At 37.0% G+C, this 18901-nt stretch overlaps 3 protein-coding genes and 1 long non-coding RNA gene across 6 annotated transcripts; 2 read left to right on the top strand and 2 right to left on the bottom strand.

Moving 5' to 3' along the window:
- Positions 1-1343: 1343 nt before the first annotated feature.
- LOC108807153 (DNA topoisomerase 3-alpha) lies at positions 1344-7046 on the top strand. The gene is made up of 24 exons (XM_018579408.2): positions 1344-1719; positions 1806-1984; positions 2066-2138; positions 2232-2357; positions 2453-2574; positions 2657-2729; positions 2810-2929; positions 3097-3180; positions 3287-3466; positions 3558-3686; positions 3766-3840; positions 4237-4326; positions 4458-4562; positions 4658-4692; positions 4846-4975; positions 5084-5136; positions 5217-5316; positions 5425-5463; positions 5596-5674; positions 5766-5837; positions 5946-6017; positions 6162-6329; positions 6412-6532; positions 6628-7046. Exons 1-24 carry the CDS (start codon positions 1423-1425, stop codon positions 6887-6889), a joined length of 2784 nt encoding a protein of 927 aa, XP_018434910.1. The 5' UTR covers positions 1344-1422; the 3' UTR covers positions 6890-7046.
- Positions 7047-8548: 1502 nt separating this feature from the next.
- LOC108812400 (protein kinase STUNTED) lies at positions 8549-11928 on the top strand. Of its 2 annotated transcripts, none has more exons than XM_018584652.2 (10): positions 8549-9028; positions 9152-9234; positions 9320-9551; positions 9630-10166; positions 10248-10496; positions 10579-10742; positions 10827-10906; positions 10978-11125; positions 11203-11355; positions 11426-11928. In XM_018584652.2, the coding sequence occupies exons 1-10, from the start codon at positions 8845-8847 to the stop codon at positions 11657-11659; spliced, it is 2064 nt and encodes a 687-aa protein (XP_018440154.1). In that variant the 5' UTR covers positions 8549-8844; the 3' UTR covers positions 11660-11928. The 2 variants fall into 2 exon arrangements, with proteins under 2 accessions (XP_018440154.1, XP_018440153.1); XM_018584651.2 differs by having other exon boundaries at positions 8579-9028; positions 9624-10166.
- Positions 11789-16702, bottom strand: LOC108812401 (uncharacterized). 2 transcript variants are annotated; one of them, XM_018584653.2, is made up of 17 exons: positions 16329-16702; positions 16016-16066; positions 15841-15894; positions 15638-15742; positions 15353-15464; positions 15227-15272; positions 14807-14878; positions 14647-14709; positions 14394-14548; positions 14254-14318; positions 14019-14169; positions 13014-13119; positions 12795-12930; positions 12623-12687; positions 12331-12498; positions 12115-12187; positions 11789-12023 (listed from the first exon to the last, which is right to left on the bottom strand). In XM_018584653.2, the coding sequence occupies exons 1-17, from the start codon at positions 16330-16332 to the stop codon at positions 11965-11967; spliced, it is 1485 nt and encodes a 494-aa protein (XP_018440155.1). In that variant the 5' UTR covers positions 16333-16702; the 3' UTR covers positions 11789-11964. The 2 variants fall into 2 exon arrangements, 1 of the variants encoding a protein (XP_018440155.1); XR_001943477.2 differs by lacking the exon at positions 11789-12023 and having other exon boundaries at positions 12331-12452; positions 16329-16634.
- Positions 16703-17364: 662 nt separating this feature from the next.
- Positions 17365-18636, bottom strand: LOC130496441 (uncharacterized). Its single transcript, XR_008935574.1, has 2 exons — positions 18294-18636; positions 17365-17819 (listed from the first exon to the last, which is right to left on the bottom strand). It is a non-coding gene; the product is annotated as an uncharacterized LOC130496441 (long non-coding RNA).
- Between the last annotated feature and the right edge of the window lie 265 nt (positions 18637-18901).

The raw sequence follows: 18901 nt of genomic DNA, 5'->3' as shown, positions 1-18901 counted from the left end.
TTCAACACTTCTTAGTTTCGTAACTTTGGTTAATTACTAAAAAAATATATGCTCTTTGTGTTGGATTATTTTATGTTCCATCAGCTTTCATATAGTTTTGTAGTTATTTTGTTGTGTGTTTGTATATGACTGTTTTTATTTCATAGATTTTGAAAATCTTATGGATATACATGGTATTTCTAAAGTTGAGTCTCATGACTAAAAAAAAGAAAATTTACATCCCAATAACAATAAATTTTAATGGAGTTGCTAAATCAATGATATGTAAACTTTTCCAGTAATGAATGATTTTGAATGGAATTTACAAAATTTTACCCCAATAACAATAGATTTTACTAAGATTTCAGAAATTCTTTAGCCAATAATAATAGAATCTGTAAATTTTACAACTCCTCAAGAATTCTTCTACCAATAACCTCCCCTAAGTGAAGGGAAATTGTTATCGGGGAGATAACCGGGCTGAGCCTTTTAACCAAAACCAATTATTCAAATTGTAATTAACCTGAAATAGTTTGGTTCGGATCATTTCATCTAGGATCTAAGATATTATCTATTATGGATATCGTTTTGATTTTGGTTTTGGTTTCAATATAAAACTGATTGAATCAATTATGCATGTCTTTTTTTTTGATCAAAGAAATCAATTATGCATGTCTTAAAATTCAGGATATTAGAAAAATGACAGTATCACTACTCAAATTCGGGTTCAAACTTGTAAAGTGATAACCACATTAATATTGAACCACTTCAATCTATATTAGAAGTTTTTAAAGTTGTATAAATACATATAATTCTAATACTAAACTGTTATAAAATTGATATTGTCGCAACACGAACTTAGATTGGATAGGCAAATAAACAACCACATTACATTAGACTACTTTAAAATCTAAAAAGTCTCATATTGTAAATATATATATGATTTAAATATTTTATGGATATCCGAAATCGTAGTACCCGATCTATAACCGAACCAAAATTACTAGTTATCTATATGATATATAGAGATCCGATCCGAATATCTGAATGTCTAGTCTTACAATAGATATTCATTTTAGTCCATGAGTTGACTTTTTATCTCTCACTTACCAGTTCTTAATTATATCCCTAAACCATATTGTATATGATTAGTTAATTTTTTAGTTAATTACATTTTCTAATTATCAATATTCGAAAGACACCATTTAAAATGTGTCGGGCCTTTCATAAAAGGAAAACTTTGGGCCGGGCCTAAAACAATAATAAAAACAAATGGGTTTTATTTGTGATTTCGTACATTTTCCCATAAATATCGTAAGTTAAGACCCTTTGTTGTTTTCGAACAAAGTGACGTCCCGCTAGTAGAAGAATCCTCAAGGGCGGGAAAATTCGCCTCCTTAAAAAAATCGAAATTATTAACCGTTTAGGGCTTTTCCCCCGGCGATGTCGCGGCGAGGCGGTGGACCCGTGACGGTACTGAACGTGGCGGAGAAACCTTCGGTGGCGAAGTCAGTGGCTGGGATTCTATCCCGTGGAAGTTACCGGACTCGGGAGGGTAGGTCTCGGTACAACAAAATCTTCGAGTTCGATTACGCAATCAACGGCCAACCGTGCCGTATGATGATGACCTCCGTCATCGGTCACCTGATGGAGCTCGAGTTCGCTGATCGCTTCCGCAAATGGCACTCCTGCGACCCCGCGGATCTGTACGAAGCTCCGGTCATGAAACACGTCCCCGAGGTATTGATGACACGTCAGCTTTTATTTAGATTCGATTCGATTTCAACTTTTTTTTTTGGATTAGTTATGGTTTTGAGTTGGTTTAGGATAAGAAGGATATTAAGAAGACGTTGGAGGAGGAAGCAAGGAGGAGCGATTGGCTTGTGCTGTGGCTTGATTGTGATAGGGAAGGTGAGAACATTGCATTTGAAGTTGTGGATGTTTGTAGAGCTGTGAAACAGAATCTTTACATACGGAGGGCTCATTTCTCTGCGTTAATTGACAGGTTATTGAGGAGTGTGATCTCTCTTACTTACTCTACTTCAAACCATAGAATCTAGTCTAATGGTGTGTTGACATTTTCTAGGGAAATTCATGAAGCAGTTCAGAATCTCAGAGAGCCTAATCAGTTGTTTGCTCAGGCTGTTGATGCTAGACAAGTGAGTTTCTCCTGAAAGTCCTGTAATATGCCACTGTGTTAGTATTCTCTAGAAAATTTGTAAAGCTAATATTTTAATTTTGAATACTTTCAGGAAATAGACCTACGCATTGGTGCTTCTTTCACTAGGTTTCAGACTATGCTTCTGAAAGATAGGTTCTCAATTGACTCCACGGGTGATGAAGAGAGGAGTCGTGTTATAAGTTATGGTCCTTGTCAGGTAATTTTTAGGAGTCAATCCCATTATGTATATCAGAGTCAGGGTATCTGTTGTTTTTATGCTGCAATGTTGACATTTTTCTGCTTCAACTGCAGTTTCCTACACTTGGCTTTATTGTTGAGAGATACTGGGAGATTCAGGCACATGAACCAGAGGAGTTTTGGACAATCAACTGTTCTCACGAATCATCAGAAGGCCTTGCCACCTTTAATTGGATGTACTTTTACAAACTTCCATGCTTATTGTTGTTTCCTGGTCTATTGTCCTTGAATGTGGTGTTGATGTAATTTTTATTTCAGGCGTGGTCATCTCTTTGATTATGCTGCAGCTGCTATATTATATGAGATGTGTGTCCTGGAACCTACTGCCACCGTGAGTAAAACAAGAAACATCTTAATTATCTGAAAATGCATCTTCTACTTAATATTGTGTCTCTTATAATCTTATTTCAGGTAATGAATGTCCCTCATCCAAGGGAAAAATTTAAATACCCTCCTTATCCGTTGAACACCATTGAACTTGAAAAACGCGCTTCAAGATACTTCCGCCTGAGTTCTGAGCATACCATGAAGGTCAGAATTAGTCTGGTTCACTTAAGTTTCCTATGATATTTTTTTTTGCCTAGGACTGCATGTTTTCTAAAATTATCTAAATCCTATTGTATCTCGGTATATTTTTCTGGTTTCTTCTAGATTGATTCTTTCTGAATTGCTTATTAACATCAACACTGTCTGGATAGGTGGCAGAAGAATTATATCAGGCTGGTTTCATCAGCTATCCTCGTACAGAGACAGATTCTTTTTCAAGCAGGACTGATTTACGTGTGGGTATCTTTTTATCACGAGCCAATAAAGTTAATGTGGAGTTAATGATTTACTTTGATGCTTTGCTTTTAATTTTAGTCTCTTAAGATCTCTGTTTGTGTCTAGGCCATGGTGGAGGAACAAACAAGACATCCTGCATGGGGTCCATATGCACAAAGATTATTAGAGCCTGAAGGGGGACTCTGGAGAAACCCGGGGAATGGTGGTCATGATGACAAGGCTCACCCACCCATTCACCCAACAAAGTTTTCTAGCGGAGAGTCTAACTGGAGTAGGGATCACCTTGTAAGTATGGATGTCTATTTGTTTAACATAAGGAAAGGTATGATATTGTTTAAATTTCTTTGGAGTTAACGGTTTTTTTTCCCTTTTCCAGAACGTTTATGAGCTTGTTGTCCGCCATTACCTAGCATGTGTTTCCCAGCCAGCAGTTGCGGCTGAAACTACAGTCGAAATTGATATTGCTGGCGAGCGCTTTTCTGCATCTGGGAGAGCAATATTAGCTGTAAGACTCGTTCCTCACTACTTCTGTGCTTGTAGCTTCAGTAATTGGATACTAATGTTATTTTTATTTATGTGACTAGAAAAATTACCTTGAGGTGTACCGCTTTGAATCTTGGGGAGGTTCAGTGATTCCGGTGTATGAAAAGGGGCAGCAGGTTTGTGATTCTCTTATTTTTTCTCGGATCTGCTTTATAAGGTTGTTTATTTCTATCTCTTAGCCTAGCCTCATTTAAACTACCTTGCCATGAGTGCAAGCAACATTCCTTAACTACTAACCTATAAGGCAATGAAGGGCATAACTTTCCGCATTTGTGATCTCTAGTCTAAACTCTAAAGTGAAACTGATATCATCATGATTTTTAAAGTGGGTCAATTTGGAGGATAAGCAATAGCAATCACATTTCGCTTTATCTAAGTGTAAAAGACCGCTTGTATGTTTAGGAAGATTATGTTTGAACATTCACTCCTTTGATATTTGTCGTCTACCTTTCTACTTAGTTCTTATAGCTAGGACGATTAATGATGATTCTGAATGTCATGGTATTGTGCAGTTTATCCCAACACGTTTGACTCTGGATTCAGCTGTGACAAGGCCACCACCGCTATTGTGTGAAGCTGACTTACTTAGTTGTATGGACAAGGTTAGTAAAACTGTTTTGTTTGCCCCCTTTTTCATGGTGGTGATTGCATATTATTGTTCATCAATCCCTAAATTTCTCATCGGATCATGTTTGTTATTATTTATTATATCCTACGTTCTTGTGAATGTTAGGCAGGCATTGGTACTGATGCGACAATGCACGACCACATAAAGAAACTCCTTGATCGAGGTTATGCTACAAAGAATGCTAATACGCGGTTTTCTCCAACCAACCTGGTAGTTGACAATACTTAGCTTTCTAACTTTTTCCTCATTGTCTTCCTTAAATAAAGATTCAGAAGTCACCTTACTGTTCTGATCTGAATTTACAGGGTGAGGCGCTTGTTATGGGATATGATGACATGGGGTATGTATAAGCAACTTAGAGACTCCTTACATATGTGGCTTTCAATCATATTAAGGGCCTATCTATTTGGAGAGACCTAATCTGTGTCAATACCATGCTGAAGAGCCACCTAAGAATTTTGATGTATTCTTGTTGCCAAACTTTTAATATCAGGTATGAACTTTGGAAACCAAACCTCAGAGCCATCATGGAACATGATATGAATGAAGTTAGTGTCGGCAACAAGACTAAAGCTGAAGTTCTGGAAACTTGTTTGCAGCAAATGAAAGCTTGTTTCTTAGATGTGAGTGAGCTTTTTCATATATATTATTTGTCTTCTCTCTGGCTGCAATGGGCTGAAACTGAAGGCCGTTATTTTAAATTGTGTAATTTACAAAATTGTTCCCCGCAGGCAAGGGTCAAAAAAACAAAGCTTCTAGAGGCAATGACAATTTTCTTTGAAAGGTGTTCTCATTACTTTGCTCAAGTACTGTGTCACATAAGCCTTTTCCGTCGCAATATAACATATGATACTGTATGTGCAGATCTAATAACACTGATGAAGGTGACAATCATACAGCTGGTGAAGTTGTCCGGCGATGCAACCTTTGCAATGAATCAGATATGGCGCTCAGGAAGAACCAGGTAGTTATATGATCCATCCAAATTAGTTTCCATGTTGGATATTAATTGCTCTCCTCCCTCTTGTTAATGAAAGAGCAACTGGTTAAACAGTCTAATTCTTCTTTTCAGGATGGCAATTTTATGGTTGGATGCATGAGCTATCCTCAGGTCAGAATCTCACAAATCTATGAATTAAACCTTTTCTAACCGTATTTTTTGATAATTATTATCCAATAGTTTGACACTTCGTATTTCTTCCTTGCTGGCATCTATTAATCTAACACATTTGCCCATTTTCAGTGTCGGAATGCAGTTTGGCTTCCTGGACCTACACTGGAAGCATCTGTCACTACTGACATTTGTCAATCTTGTGGTCCAGGTAGCGCCCCAGTAACAGTGAATAGAAAAATCTAGTAACTATGCATGAAACATTCCTTTTTATTGTTTAATGATGCTTTATTGTGCTGTAGGTCCTGTCTACAAGATACGTTTCAAGTTCCGTCAGATCAGAATTCCACCAGGCTTTGATGTTAATCACTTGGGTATGCAAATCCTTTCAAACACGTGTAGCCAACTCTGTGCTTATCTTTCAATGGTTCACAATGTCAGAATCGCTGCTGATTTCCAGTTTGTTTTAATCATATTATCAGGCTGTGTTGGTGGCTGTGATGACGTTCTTAAACAGTTGATTGACATATGTGGAACTGGATCCCGTTCTCAAGGTTAGTGCTCGTAGTTAGACAAAACATCATACAATTATTATTTTCATCTTCTGTGCTAAATAAGAAGGCAAGAAGTGTTATTGTGGCTTGGCTTGTGAACAGATAACGTTGGACTAACAACAATTAAACATTTTGTTCTTGTAGCAAGGGCAGCACCGGGTGCAACTCCAAACAATGTCCGAGGAAGCAACATAAGACAGAACAACAACGTCTGCGTACACTGTCAACAAGGAGGACATACTTCTGCCAATTGTCCCACACGAGCTTCAGGATATCGAAATCCTCGTACCACTGGAACAAATCCGAGAAACGGTAAATCGGATCCTTTCTATGAATGTTTTTTAGCAAACAAACATCATCTCATTTCTCAATAACATCGTTGTCAACAATGCAGATGAAACTACAGTATCATGTACAACTTGTGGAACACCATGTCCTATACGTACAGCCAACACAGAAGCTAACAGGGGAAGGAAGTTCTTCTCATGTCCAACACAAGGTTGCAATTTCTTCACGTAAGCATCATCCATGATCGGCGGTTACCCTTTTATGAATCTTTTTTTGGTTCTTTTCAATCACTAAATTCGCATTTTATAATGTTTTGTGACAGATGGGAAGATAGCATCAGCAACGGTACTGGGAATGCAACAACAGGTTCTAATAGCGGCGGAAGCGGTAGACGCGGCCGTGGTCGTGGTCGTGGCCGTGAAAGTAGAGGCGGTGGCCAAAGCGGTGGAGGGCGTGCCGGTGGTGGAACAAGCTTTGTTTCTGCAACTGGAGAGCCAGTGAGTGGTAGAAGGTGCTTCTCATGTGGTGATCCTTCGCATTTTGCCAATGCTTGCCCTAACCGTAACTCGAACGGTAACTTCTAGTAAGCTTAGCTGATTTACTTTCTGTATTTGGCATGGTTGATTAGTGTGTCCAATAATTATCCATGAATTATGCATGATATTTGTAGTGATTAGTTTTACAGTTTCTTTAATTTAATGACCACTACAGTAGTAATTAACGGCCACTTTTGCTCTGGAATTTCATTATTTGCGTTAATCACGGTTAGCTGGATTGCTAAAGTAATATTTCACGTGCTATTCTGAATTTTTCCTACAAAATTATATCTAATCTCTAATGATTTTTTTTCCATATTTCCAGTTTTCCCGAAAATAAAACTATAGTTTTTGTAGTGTGTTAATGTGGATCCATTTTCTTGGTTCTGTTTCGTTTGTTTAATATATCTCTTCTTGGTCTTCTTCACCCTCTAGGGATATGATTTTAAATAGAAGATTCGAGTCATGTTAGACTTACTAGTATGCCATCAAAGTTTTGAAATGGTATATTATTTCTTTTCGTCCAACACGATTTTCAAAATAAAGGATCGAAAATGTAATCGTGAAGATCATCTTAAAGACGGCTATTTGTTAAAGTATATGTCCCAAGTGTCCTAGTTTTTTTTTTTTTACTTTTCATCCCGTTGTTGAATCACGGTAGTAAAGTAATCCTGGATATAGATGACATGCTTTAGACTATTTTATCACACCTTAACTTCAAAATTCACAGATCTATCCATTGCCAAAACTTTGTATTGCAAGTATTGATAATATCACAGTTAGACATAGGATGCGTCACGTCAGAAAGAGGAAAAGAAGTTGAGTTTCGTCTTTGGAAAAATAATCAATCAGTTCGATGTCTTAGTGGTCTTTGGAAAAATAATCAATGAGTTCGATGTCTTAGTGGAAAGCTGGTAATGATATGCAAGATTTTACACCTAACTCGACCGTATTATTAATATGTACTGTAAACAACTAATTAATGTAAATTACGACGTAATTAAGTAATACTTTTATGACACAGTCTAAATAATGATTCGTTTCTGCTTTGTTTGTTGTTCTCAAATCCCAATGTTAATTTGATAACATATTACTATAATTGACATTTGATTACCATATAAATGGGACTCGTGGTAGTCCAAATATATCTTTGTACCCTATTAACCCATCCAAATATATAGTACAAAAATATTTTTCAATGTGATCTCTCAGTTCTTCTAGAAACAAATTTATTTATTTCTCTAGATTTTTTAAAAGAAATATCTAAACATTCAGTACTAACTAAATAGAAACATTATTCACATGATTTGGCAAGACCTACCAAAATGGTGGGGGAAGAATATGAAAGCAAAATCAAATTAAAACCACATAAGAAAGACATTTTTTGATTTCTCTGGTCCTCACCGACGGATCTATTACATCCTCTACTTTAAGCTGCTTTTTAAATAGAAATAAAAAGAGCTGGCCACACTTTACTGAAAAAGAAACATGCATGGATTTTTCTGGTGGATGAGATATGTATGATAATGACATTCAATACAATTACAAATTCAAAGAACGACATTAATGCAAAAATAAAAAAAGTAGGGGAAAAATAAAGAAAAGAGAGATTCTTTAGTCATGTGAAAGAGAATGAATGATAGAGAAGAAGTACATGCTCCACTCATAATTATTCCCCAACGTGGCTTATTTAATTATTTTCCTTTTTGTCATAATTAAAAAAGAATAGTCATCATGATCGGATCATCAAGGTGATCAACGGCTCAGATTCATTCAAACCAGACGACACAAAACATCGCCTTCTCTCTCTCTCCTCTCTCCCGGAGACAGTTAACGTGATTCTCTCACTCTCCTCTTCGCCCAAGAGCTAAACGACAAACCAGAGAAGCACGAGCGAGAGCTAGTGAGTGCCAGCGATTACCTACGACCATGAGAGCTTGAAAGACAGAGAGAGAGAAGAGAGTGTGTGTGTGTGTGAATCGCAAGTTTTTCACCGTGGAGAGATGATGAAACCTAGCGGAGGAGGTGAGAAACCGGCGATGGAGACGGATGTAGAAGGTTCGGCGTTAGTAATCGTCGGTGTGAATCCCGACGAATGGAGCAGAGAGGTGCTTACGTGGTCTCTGGTGAATGTAGCGCGTCCTGGAGATCGAATCATTGCTCTTCACGTCCTCGACTACTCTCTCGGTTACGATCTAAGATCTCTTTTTCTTAATTTCGTTTTAATATCTTTAATTTTGTTTTAGTATCTTAATGTTATTTTAGTATCTTTATTTGTGTGTTTAATTATGTTTAATTTAATTTGTGCAGAAGGCTCAACGTCGCTTATATCGCTGGTTAAGACCTTCGACACTATGCTTGGTGTATACGAAAGCTTCTGCAACTTAAAACAGGTAAGCTTTTTTTTTTTCTCTCTAAATTGTAACAATTTTAAGTTTGATTTAACTGAGATTGGATGGATGTTTTATGAACAAACAGGTAGATTTAAAGTTGAAGTTTTTAAGAGGGAAGTCAGCTAGGAAAGTTCTTGTACAGGAAGTGAAATCGTGTGGAGCGACGAGTTTGATCGTTGGTTCTTCTAAGAGACATCACACGATCCGTTCATCAGCTTCCTTAGCTAAGTACTGTGCTAGGAATCTCACCAAGGATGTCTCAGTTTTTGCTGTTAAGAGTGGCAAAATCATGTTCCGCAGAGTACCTAATAACAATGGTATGTTACTTTGGTTTGTTCTCTGTTAGATGTGTTGTAGTTTTGTCTTAACGAAAGTTTTGTGCTTTGTAGGTGCAGATGGTAATCTTCCCTCTTTAGTCGTCTGTGGATCACCCAACATTGCTATTGAAACTGCAAAGATTGGAAACACTTTTAGCCCTGCAAGGACGAGAACTAGCCGCACTTCATCTTTACATCCTGAGAGTTTAGGTGTAGACAACTCATTGGCTTTGGTGCCAGTACAAACAAACGAGACCGATTCAGGTACCTCTGAGTCAGGACCAAGTTGGCATTTTCTTCGGGGGCTTTACAGTAAACGAAATAGCTGGACCAAAGTGTCTGCTAAGAAGGCAGTACTTCAGTGGGTTTCGAAGCTCCGGGGCCGGGACTCAGCAGCTGTAGCTTATCTGGATAGTAAACGGAGTGACTCTGGCTGTGATGAAGATTGCTCTTCTAGCATCGATGGTTCTGAGCTTGCGCAGTCTCCTCGTTCTCCCTGCATTGGATCAAACAACGTTCCGGAAGAGCTGGAGGGTCTACATGAAAAATACTCTTCCACGTGTAGATTATTCACGTACGATGAAGTTTTGTCGATTACCTCAAACTTTGCGTCTGGTATAATCCCTTTCCATGTTCTAATGTGGTTTTAGTCTGATCCTTAGCTTATGGATTACATCTTCTTTTTTCTGTTTCTAGAGAACTTGATTGGAGAAGGTGGTAATAGCTATGTTTACAGAGGAGACCTACCAGATGGAAGGGAGCTAGCTGTCAAATTATTGAAGCCTTGTCTTGACGTGTTGAAAGAATTCAAACTGGAGATTGAAGTCATTACAAGTGTAAATCACAAGAACATAGTTTCTCTCTTTGGTTTCTGCTTTGAGAATAATAATTTGATGCTGGTGTATGACTATCTACCACGAGGAAGCCTCGAAGAAAACCTTCACGGTATATAAAGGATGCAGCAAATTTGATCTCCCTTCTAGATTCTCTCATGTCTATCTTGACTGTTCTCATTTTCTTGATTCAGGTAATAGAAAGGATGCAGCAAGTTTTGGCTGGCTGGAGAGATATAGAGTAGCCGTTGGTGTTGCTGAGGCGTTAGACTATCTACATAATACTCATGATCCAGGAGTGATTCACCGTGATGTGAAGTCTTCTAATGTTCTTCTGGCAGATGATTTTGAGCCGCAGGTACTGACTGCTACATTGAGTTCGTTCATTCATAGATGCGACGTAATGAAACAATCTTCCTGAAATTTTTTTGTGACTGTTCAGCTCTCGGATTTCGGATTCGCTAGCCTGGCTTCAAGTGCTTCACAGCATGTGTCGTGTGGGGATATTGCCGGAACATTTGGGTATTTAAACTTCCTCCTTAGAACCATCATCAATCCATCTATCACCCGCTTAACTTTCCTTTTGTTGACAGTTACCTAGCACCAGAGTACTTTATGCACGGTAAAGTAACCGACAAGATTGATGTCTATGCTTTTGGTGTTGTATTGCTCGAGCTCCTATCTGGTAGAAGACCAATCTGCGTAGACCAGACCAAAGGTCAGGAGAGCCTTGTCTTGTGGGTAAGCATGATCCGTCCATAACTTCGCATTTTTTCCATGTCTACATGAAATGACTTTAAGTTGTATCTCTTTCACAGGCAAACCCAATTCTAGAGAGCGGAAAGTTTGCTCAGTTACTGGATCCAAGCCTAGAAACTGATAACAGTAACGATGATCTAATCGAGAAACTGTTGTTAGCTGCCACACTATGCGTCAAACGCGCACCTCATGACCGTCCACAAATGAGCCTCGTAAGCTATAGTCTTTAGTCTTTGCTTCTAAAATACTCTGTTTTGGTGGTGTTAATTCATTGATCCACAGGTGGTAAAGATGCTGCAAGGAGACGAAGAAGCAACAGAATGGGGAAAGCAGCAAGTAAGAGCTTCAGAAGATGCAACGGCGTACATGACGAACATAGAGTCACATATAAACCTAGCGTTGCTTGACTTGGAAGACGATGCAGCTTCTGATAGTAGTCCTGAAGCTAGTAGTATCTCCGTTGAGGATTACTTGAAAGGTCGATGGAGCCGCACTGCTAGTTTCAACTTCAACTAGTATAGTACTTTTACTAGTTTTAACTGTAAATTGGAATCAGACGTTCTGGTGAGATTTTCAAGCTTTTAGGATGTGTTCTATTAAGGTGTGACGTTAATATGGTCTCACTATCATATGTAAGCGGTTCGGTTTGGTCGAAGATTCGGTTTGCATAGATATTGTAATTTTTGTTTTGCTTTGAAAACAGTATATAGTAATACATTATATCTCCTAGAAAATATGAAGAGAAATTATTATTATATATAAAATTATGTTTGCTCTCCAGCTAACTAATTCGAAGTCACGTTTTTCCTCCAAGATTGAGATCAAATGCTTGAGAAAGCACTTGATAACGCAGTCACTTTTCCAACAGCAATTGTTTTTCCTGTAATGAAACCCCAAATAGATTTGTAAACCATGCACACAAATTAAGACAAATGATCATATATTATAATATAGTCTCAGCAAATTTTTACCTTCAGTTCGTAGAGTGAATCTTCCAAGCTGCGGAAAATCTGAGAATTTTTCAACACAAATTGAATTGCTAACCTGCAACAAAACAGACGATCATCACCCAAAACATTGTACCAAGCTCAAATGAAATGAAGTAATATTTCATGCTGTTTCTTAGATCGACATAGAAACTTAAACCATAACTTGGCGGAAAGAAAGAAAAACACAAGGAACCATACCTGTATACGGCAGACAACAGCAGCACCATTCTTCACATACACAATTTTATTCTTTTTCATGGGTTTCCTCGTCTTCATGTCAATTTGGCTTATCAATTCAATTATCTCACATTCCTCAACAACTGCATGAATATGAAGAATAGCCTTGTAACCAGCTGTAAAAATATCCTACAGAAACATAAATAATGATGACCCGAGGGATTAAATTTCTGAATACATTTTAGTAAGAACGCAACACTATTAACAATTGCATAACATAAAAGTTGAAATTCTAGAAGAAACATGTGCTTACGTTGCCAAGCAGCTCAATGATTTGTAGTTGGGCAACGAACTCAGTAACGGCAGATACATGCTTTACTGCAACAGAAAACAAAAAGAAACTACAAATTAGTACCACTACAAAAAGAGAAAACTATGAATTTGAGATATCAACAATAAATCATGTTAAAAATCATTATACTCACCCGTGCTGGATAAAACAAAACCTGCAAGGATATCCTCGTCTTCAATGCCAGTTATACGGACTCTCAAATTCTCACCCGGTCCAGCACGCTTAACTTTATCTTCGTCACAATATATAGCTATAACTTTCACGTGTTCCTACATTGATAGATGATAGTTATAAGAAAGACAATGAGCTGGCAATTATGTAACATATGAGAGAGAAGACAACTTGTAAGTACCTTATTTGGCATAACAATCAAGGAATCACCTTCCCGGATGCTGCCAGATTCTATCTTACCCATAACAACAGTTCCCATATCTTTGAATTTATCAATAATGGGCATCCTATACAATTCATAAGATCAATTAGGCTTAACAGTCAAAAACATATTTACAGAAAATAATTCTCATTCGAACTAAAAGACTGAGAAATAAACTATAGTACAAGACATTTCCTACTATGTGGTATAGAAAGCGGTGCGGAAAGCAACGGATATGGACCAGTGTTCTAAAATGCGCTCTCTATACGGTGATATAGCGCCTAGCTGTATACGCGGACACCTAAACAGACCTGAACGTCTAAACGGACCTATACGGATATATAAATATACGGATATATATATATATATATATATAACTAGTTATATAATTATACATATAACTATTTTAATGCAGCTGTATACCAAACTCTCGTGAATTATTTATGTATTTTTTAGAACATAAATATGGACATAGAAACAAAAGAGAACAAAAATTTAAAGAGAATATAAACTAACACAATATATCTTTTTTTTTCTTTTCTAGGTAGTGGTAAAGTGAGGACAACAGACTTGAGGCTTTTTTTTGCAGCTATACAAATAGAAAATATAATGCATTACACGTGAGTTGTGAGTTACGATTAAATGTTTCTTATTTTATATTAAAACGTTAGCTAACTTACGTTGATTAGAACTTCATTTTAATTTTATTTTTAACAAAAAGAAAGCCAAAACAAACGCATATACGGAATGATTATGCGAACTATGCGGTCTATACGCCCGCTTTTTTATCAAACCGAATATTATGGCGCATATGATGATTACGGTCAAAACAAACGCATAATACGGAATGATATGGACTCTATGGTCAAAAAACGACATGGATAAACATGATTTCATGAATGCATCAATTAGTATTTTTAAAGACACAACTGAAAGAAGAAGAATAAAAAAATTGATTAAAAAAAAGTGGTATTTAGCGTTCACCTGAATGGACCATTAGGATTTTGTGGCGAAACTTCAATAGCATTAAGGACTTCAAAAAAGCTAGGGCCGCTAAACCAAGGACAAACGTTTCGATCCATATTCTTGTCTATATTAATCCCCATTAAACCAGATACAGGGAGGAAAATAACATCTTCAAAACACAAAAAGGTGAAAAACAAATTAAACATGCAATTACAAAGTAACTCATTGGTAACGTTTATAGTTCAGTGTATACCTTTCTTTGTGTTGTAGCTAGAGGATTTAAGAAACGGTACCATTTTTTGTTCTATTTCATCGTATCTGCATAAGAAGATATAAATACGAGGATGAATGGGAAGACATGAAAATCAACAGTGACACGACTTTTTTAAGTACCTTTCTTTCGACCAGTTAACAGTTGGATCATCCATCTTGTTCACAACAACCACTAGCTTTGACACTCCCAATGTTTTTGCAAGTTGAACATGCTCACGTGTCTGCCCACCCCTCTCATATCCTGTTTCAAATTCACCTTTACGAGCAGATATCACCTACAACAGAGAAGCGAAGGCAGTGAATTAATAAGTTCCCTACAAGAGACAAATGCTACAGTAAGGAACCAAAACAAATTGACATAGTACTGACGAACCAGCACACCAATGTCTGCTTGAGATGCTCCACTAATCATATTTGGTATATAATTCTTGTGGCCCTTCAGATTCAAAAAAAACAAAAAGAATTAGAACAATATACTTGAATGAAAGACAAATAAACATAAAAAAAAACTATTACTTCAGGTTGATCCTTACCGGGGCATCAAGAATTGTAAATCTGGTGGTCTCAGTTTCAAAATGAGCCCTTCCAACTTCAACTGTTTTACCCTGTCAACGGAAGTAAGCCATACCACATATCAAAGTTAAAAATCCACCATAAACACTGTTGGGAATACTACAGACACGTAATTTCTGTCATCTCTGACACATTTATCAGGCCCGGCTTAAAAGAGCAGTGGGCCTTGTGCCATATATAATATTTTCTACCTAGGTTAATTAATGATTTCAAAAATTAGACCTTTATTTACAAGAATGTTAAAAATTTAAGACCCTAAAACTACGAAGAAATTTTAATAAAAATTTGGGACCCGGTGCATTTGCACCTCTAGCACTACCATAGAGCCGGCAACTGACATTTATAGCAAACAAAGAAACATAGTCAACCCCACGAAGTACCTTGGCCCTCTCTTCTTCATTTGTATCCATTATATATGCCATATACCTGGCATAAAATACAATAACAAGTTTATGGAAACAGAAAATATAACATAAACATTCTTTATATTGATCAGAAATACTTACCAGCTTTCTCTACTTTTTTCTTTTGCTTCCTTTTCATACTTTTGAATTTGTCGGTCATCTACCTGACCGCTAAGAAAGAGAATTTGTCCTCCGATAGTAGACTTTCCAGCATCTACAATGGAAAAAGTAGCCGTGTGAATATTATCAATTAACTTTGAAACCATGTGTCTACACAAGGCAACTTTCTTACAATCTAAAGAGGAACAGACTTTCCTGAAAAGTATAGACGAATATCAATTAAAAAAATCGAATTCATGGAAAAAATCATCAAGTAGATGGCCATACCAACATGTCCAATGAACACCACATTTAAGTGTCTCTTTTTGTTTGCCTCTGCCACTTCTTCCGCGTCCTCTTTGGCAGCCTTTCCTTGGGCCGCCTTCTCTGTGGCTAAATTGGTTGAATGGATGAGAGAGATAAACAAGTCTTCAATCAGACACCACGATCACAGAAAGATGAGAAACGAGTAGTATAAGAGATATAAGAACCTTTCGCTGGGTCATGCACTGGATGGAGCACTTCCTGATCATGATCCTCGGAAGCTGAAACCACCAATGTTCAGCATAAATATATATATCACCAACGAGGTATACCTCAACTAACTTAAACTCCATTTAAGGGAAAATAAAATAGAAAGAAAGGAAACATAAAAGATCTACCAACCTTGTTGCACATCAGGGATTGGCGTTGATTCTTGAAACTCATCTTTCAGGTCTGTGAAGCAAGTATAAATATCTAGTATTAGAATTATTAGAATTAGCATTGAATCTCATGACAGCATAAACCTTGGATCCACCTCCCTCAATCACAAGCTAATATCATACATATGTAATAGACACAGTGAAACAAAATAGGAATAAACCGACGCACAGATAGACAATACACCCATAATAGAGAGGTAGGTTAGATCGACTAACAGACGAGAATCGAAATAAGGAAAAAGCTACAGATATAAACGAAGCTCGAGAAACCCTACCCATGGCGGATGATGCTGGAATACAAGGAGAGGAAAGTTGTTCTAGGTTTTATTAAGAGGCTGTAAACTTTTGCCCAGTGGAAGTTATATATATACGCTAGGTTAAATGAACATTACGTATACAAATCTTTTTACATATACTATTAGTTATTTTGACTTTTTAAATATTATAAATAATATATATAACAAATATACTATATTGATTAATTGAGAAGCAAACAACTGTTACGTTTATAATTAAAAAGATAACTGCTTCTCAATTAATCAGAGGATTGAACATCCCAGCTCATAACCGTGTCGTTACTGAGCTCCCTGAATCAAAGTAATCCAACTGAATGTCCAAACAGAGCAGCACATTATTCTCAGATCAGAGAATTCCGAATGAAAAGGACAGGAGAGATTTTACTTGTATTTTATTGGTTTGAGTACAGCCTTTGCAAGAAGCACAACTAACCCATAAAACATCACGTCCTCTGTCCATCTGATACATAAAAGTTTCTTGGAGAAAATCCCAACAACAGTTTCATGTAGTATATGTAGAATCTGTTTAAAATCCAAAAGAAAAATTCCAAACACCAAACTGAACGAAGACGACGAAACAAAAGAAACAACTTTTTTGACTGAGACATGAGTTAAGGATGATTCCCTGCGTTCATGTGTTATGTTCTTATCTTTTGCTCAGGAACAAATTTAAAGTAAAGTTTCAATGTGCTGCTGATTAACGTAATAACTTGCAGTGTTAACTGCAATAATTTTTATTTTATTTTTCCTTGTTTGTCATAATTAAGTTTGTGTGTTTTTCTTTTGATTGTGATTAAAAGGGGATGGATGATGAGTTAATTATAAAATGTGTTATCATCCTAGTCTTACACACATTACTTGAGTGGTTTGATCTCCCTTCTTTGTTATGACCTATAAATAAATACGATGAAGAGTCGGAATATTTATATGTATGTGACAGGATCAGAAGGGTTGAATAATTATTTTTATGCTAGCTGTTTTGAATATTCTTCTCCTCTGTAATCAGCCAATACGATGACTACAATTTAAAATCATAACTAAAAATAGAATCAACATAATTTTTTTTAAGTTAACAAAATGCACTTAACGACGGGGCATCAAACCAGTTCTACGGTTTAAAATAGTTTAAAAAAGAAGCAAACATAGCTTCGTTGAAGCTGCATAATTCATAAAGAAGAGGAAATACAATTTGAAGTTAAAACACTGAAGTGATACTTATTCTGTTTATGAAATATTTTAAACCGTTTGTAGTAATACCTTATTTGCAGCCAAGATAGGAGGGAGTAATGGCAGGGGCATCATCACCGGCATGCTTGAACTCCTTGAAGTTCAACCTTGGCTTCACCCACACTTTTGCTTCATAAAGCTTCTTCTTCCCAACCCCAATGATCTCCAGCGTGAGATGATGCATCGTTTCTTCACAGCTTTTTCTATTGCGTTCACCACCCACACAAACTCGACCGCTGGATTCTATGATTTTGGTAACCCAAAACTTTCACTCAGTAATCAGATCACTAGCCAGATTATGTGTAAGAATCGAAAACTGAAACTTAAACCAAAAGCTTAAAACAAGTCTTCCTGAAAGAAAGACCAAAGCTTTCATGTCAATTCTAATCACCAAGTGCATAAACTGATATAATATCTTAGTATCAAGCCTTGTGAGCTTCGTTTTTATACTTAAAGCGAACCAATGCAAGACGTTAGTTACCAGTCCTAAAGCAACAAAACAAGACGCATCGAAACAATAATTGTTTCAAACGGAAAGACATGGACCATAGTTTCTAACTAACTTTCGATCACCTGGGAATAAAGACATCCACGAACAGAAAAAAAACTCTAAAATCTCTCTCAGAAGAAGAGGAGCTTAGCATTTTAATCTCTGAAAGTTTTAAGAATAGAAATGACTGAGAGGAATGAAACGATGTATGGTAGAAGGAAACTCACATAATTATAGCTTGGATTCACACAATGGAATAGATGATTGGGGTTAATGTGAGCCTTAATGGTGATGCTTGAATGCGGTCGTAACGGTGCGATGAAACAAACTCCTAAAGCTCAAATCGATTAGTCACAGACGGCGGCCTCCAACAGAGGTTGGTCGGAATTAATGGATCTTCATAGCAGTTGGAAGAATAGAAGAAGTTCTTCGGTGGCAACGTTTCGTATTTCTAATAAGAAGATCAAAAGGCACGTCAAAACCCTATGCAGAGATTCTTGAAGTCGACTTCATCGTATCAAGCTCTCGAACCAACGGTGAAGACCAAAAGTGGGAAGAATCCTAAGTCCCGATCGCGTAGGGAGTGATTCCTGTAGGGCTGGGTCCCTTGAACATTACTTATGGCCCAAAACACTAACCCAAGCCCACAACGTTTTTGCTAACCGGACAGGTGTTGGCTTCTCCTTCACTCAATTAGTGACGTGGCAGCACCAAAAGGAGATGAGCTTTTCATAGATCCTTTTCTTATTAATTTACAAGTATTTTTAATAAGTAATCTTACTTTTATAAAATAATAACAAGTTTGTCATTATTGCTGAGGTGACTCACTCACAGC

The sequence above is a fragment of the Raphanus sativus genome, chromosome 6, assembly GCF_000801105.2.
Source record: "Raphanus sativus cultivar WK10039 chromosome 6, ASM80110v3, whole genome shotgun sequence".
Lineage (NCBI taxonomy): Eukaryota > Viridiplantae > Streptophyta > Magnoliopsida > Brassicales > Brassicaceae > Raphanus > Raphanus sativus.
The sequence above is the reverse complement of the archived record's forward strand: the minus strand, read 5'-3'. Positions and strand labels throughout refer to the sequence as shown.

Coding starts and splice junctions, on each gene's coding strand:
- LOC108807153 (XM_018579408.2), top strand. CDS start 1,423: ATGTCGCGGCGAGGCGGTGGACCCGTGACGGTACTGAACGTGGCGGAG. Junction 3,181..3,286: donor CAAGCAGGACTGATTTACGT/GTGGGTATCTTT, acceptor GTTTGTGTCTAG/GCCATGGTGGAGGAACAAAC. Junction 5,317..5,424: donor TGGCGCTCAGGAAGAACCAG/GTAGTTATATGA, acceptor TCTTCTTTTCAG/GATGGCAATTTTATGGTTGG.
- LOC108812400 (XM_018584651.2), top strand. CDS start 8,845: ATGATGAAACCTAGCGGAGGAGGTGAGAAACCGGCGATGGAGACGGAT. Junction 10,497..10,578: donor CCTCGAAGAAAACCTTCACG/GTATATAAAGGA, acceptor TTCTTGATTCAG/GTAATAGAAAGGATGCAGCA. Junction 11,126..11,202: donor AGGAGAGCCTTGTCTTGTGG/GTAAGCATGATC, acceptor TCTCTTTCACAG/GCAAACCCAATTCTAGAGAG.
- LOC108812401 (XM_018584653.2), bottom strand. Junction 15,273..15,352: donor GAAAAAAGTAGAGAAAGCTG/GTAAGTATTTCT, acceptor ATTTTATGCCAG/GTATATGGCATATATAATGG. Junction 14,170..14,253: donor TAGCTACAACACAAAGAAAG/GTATACACTGAA, acceptor TGTGTTTTGAAG/ATGTTATTTTCCTCCCTGTA.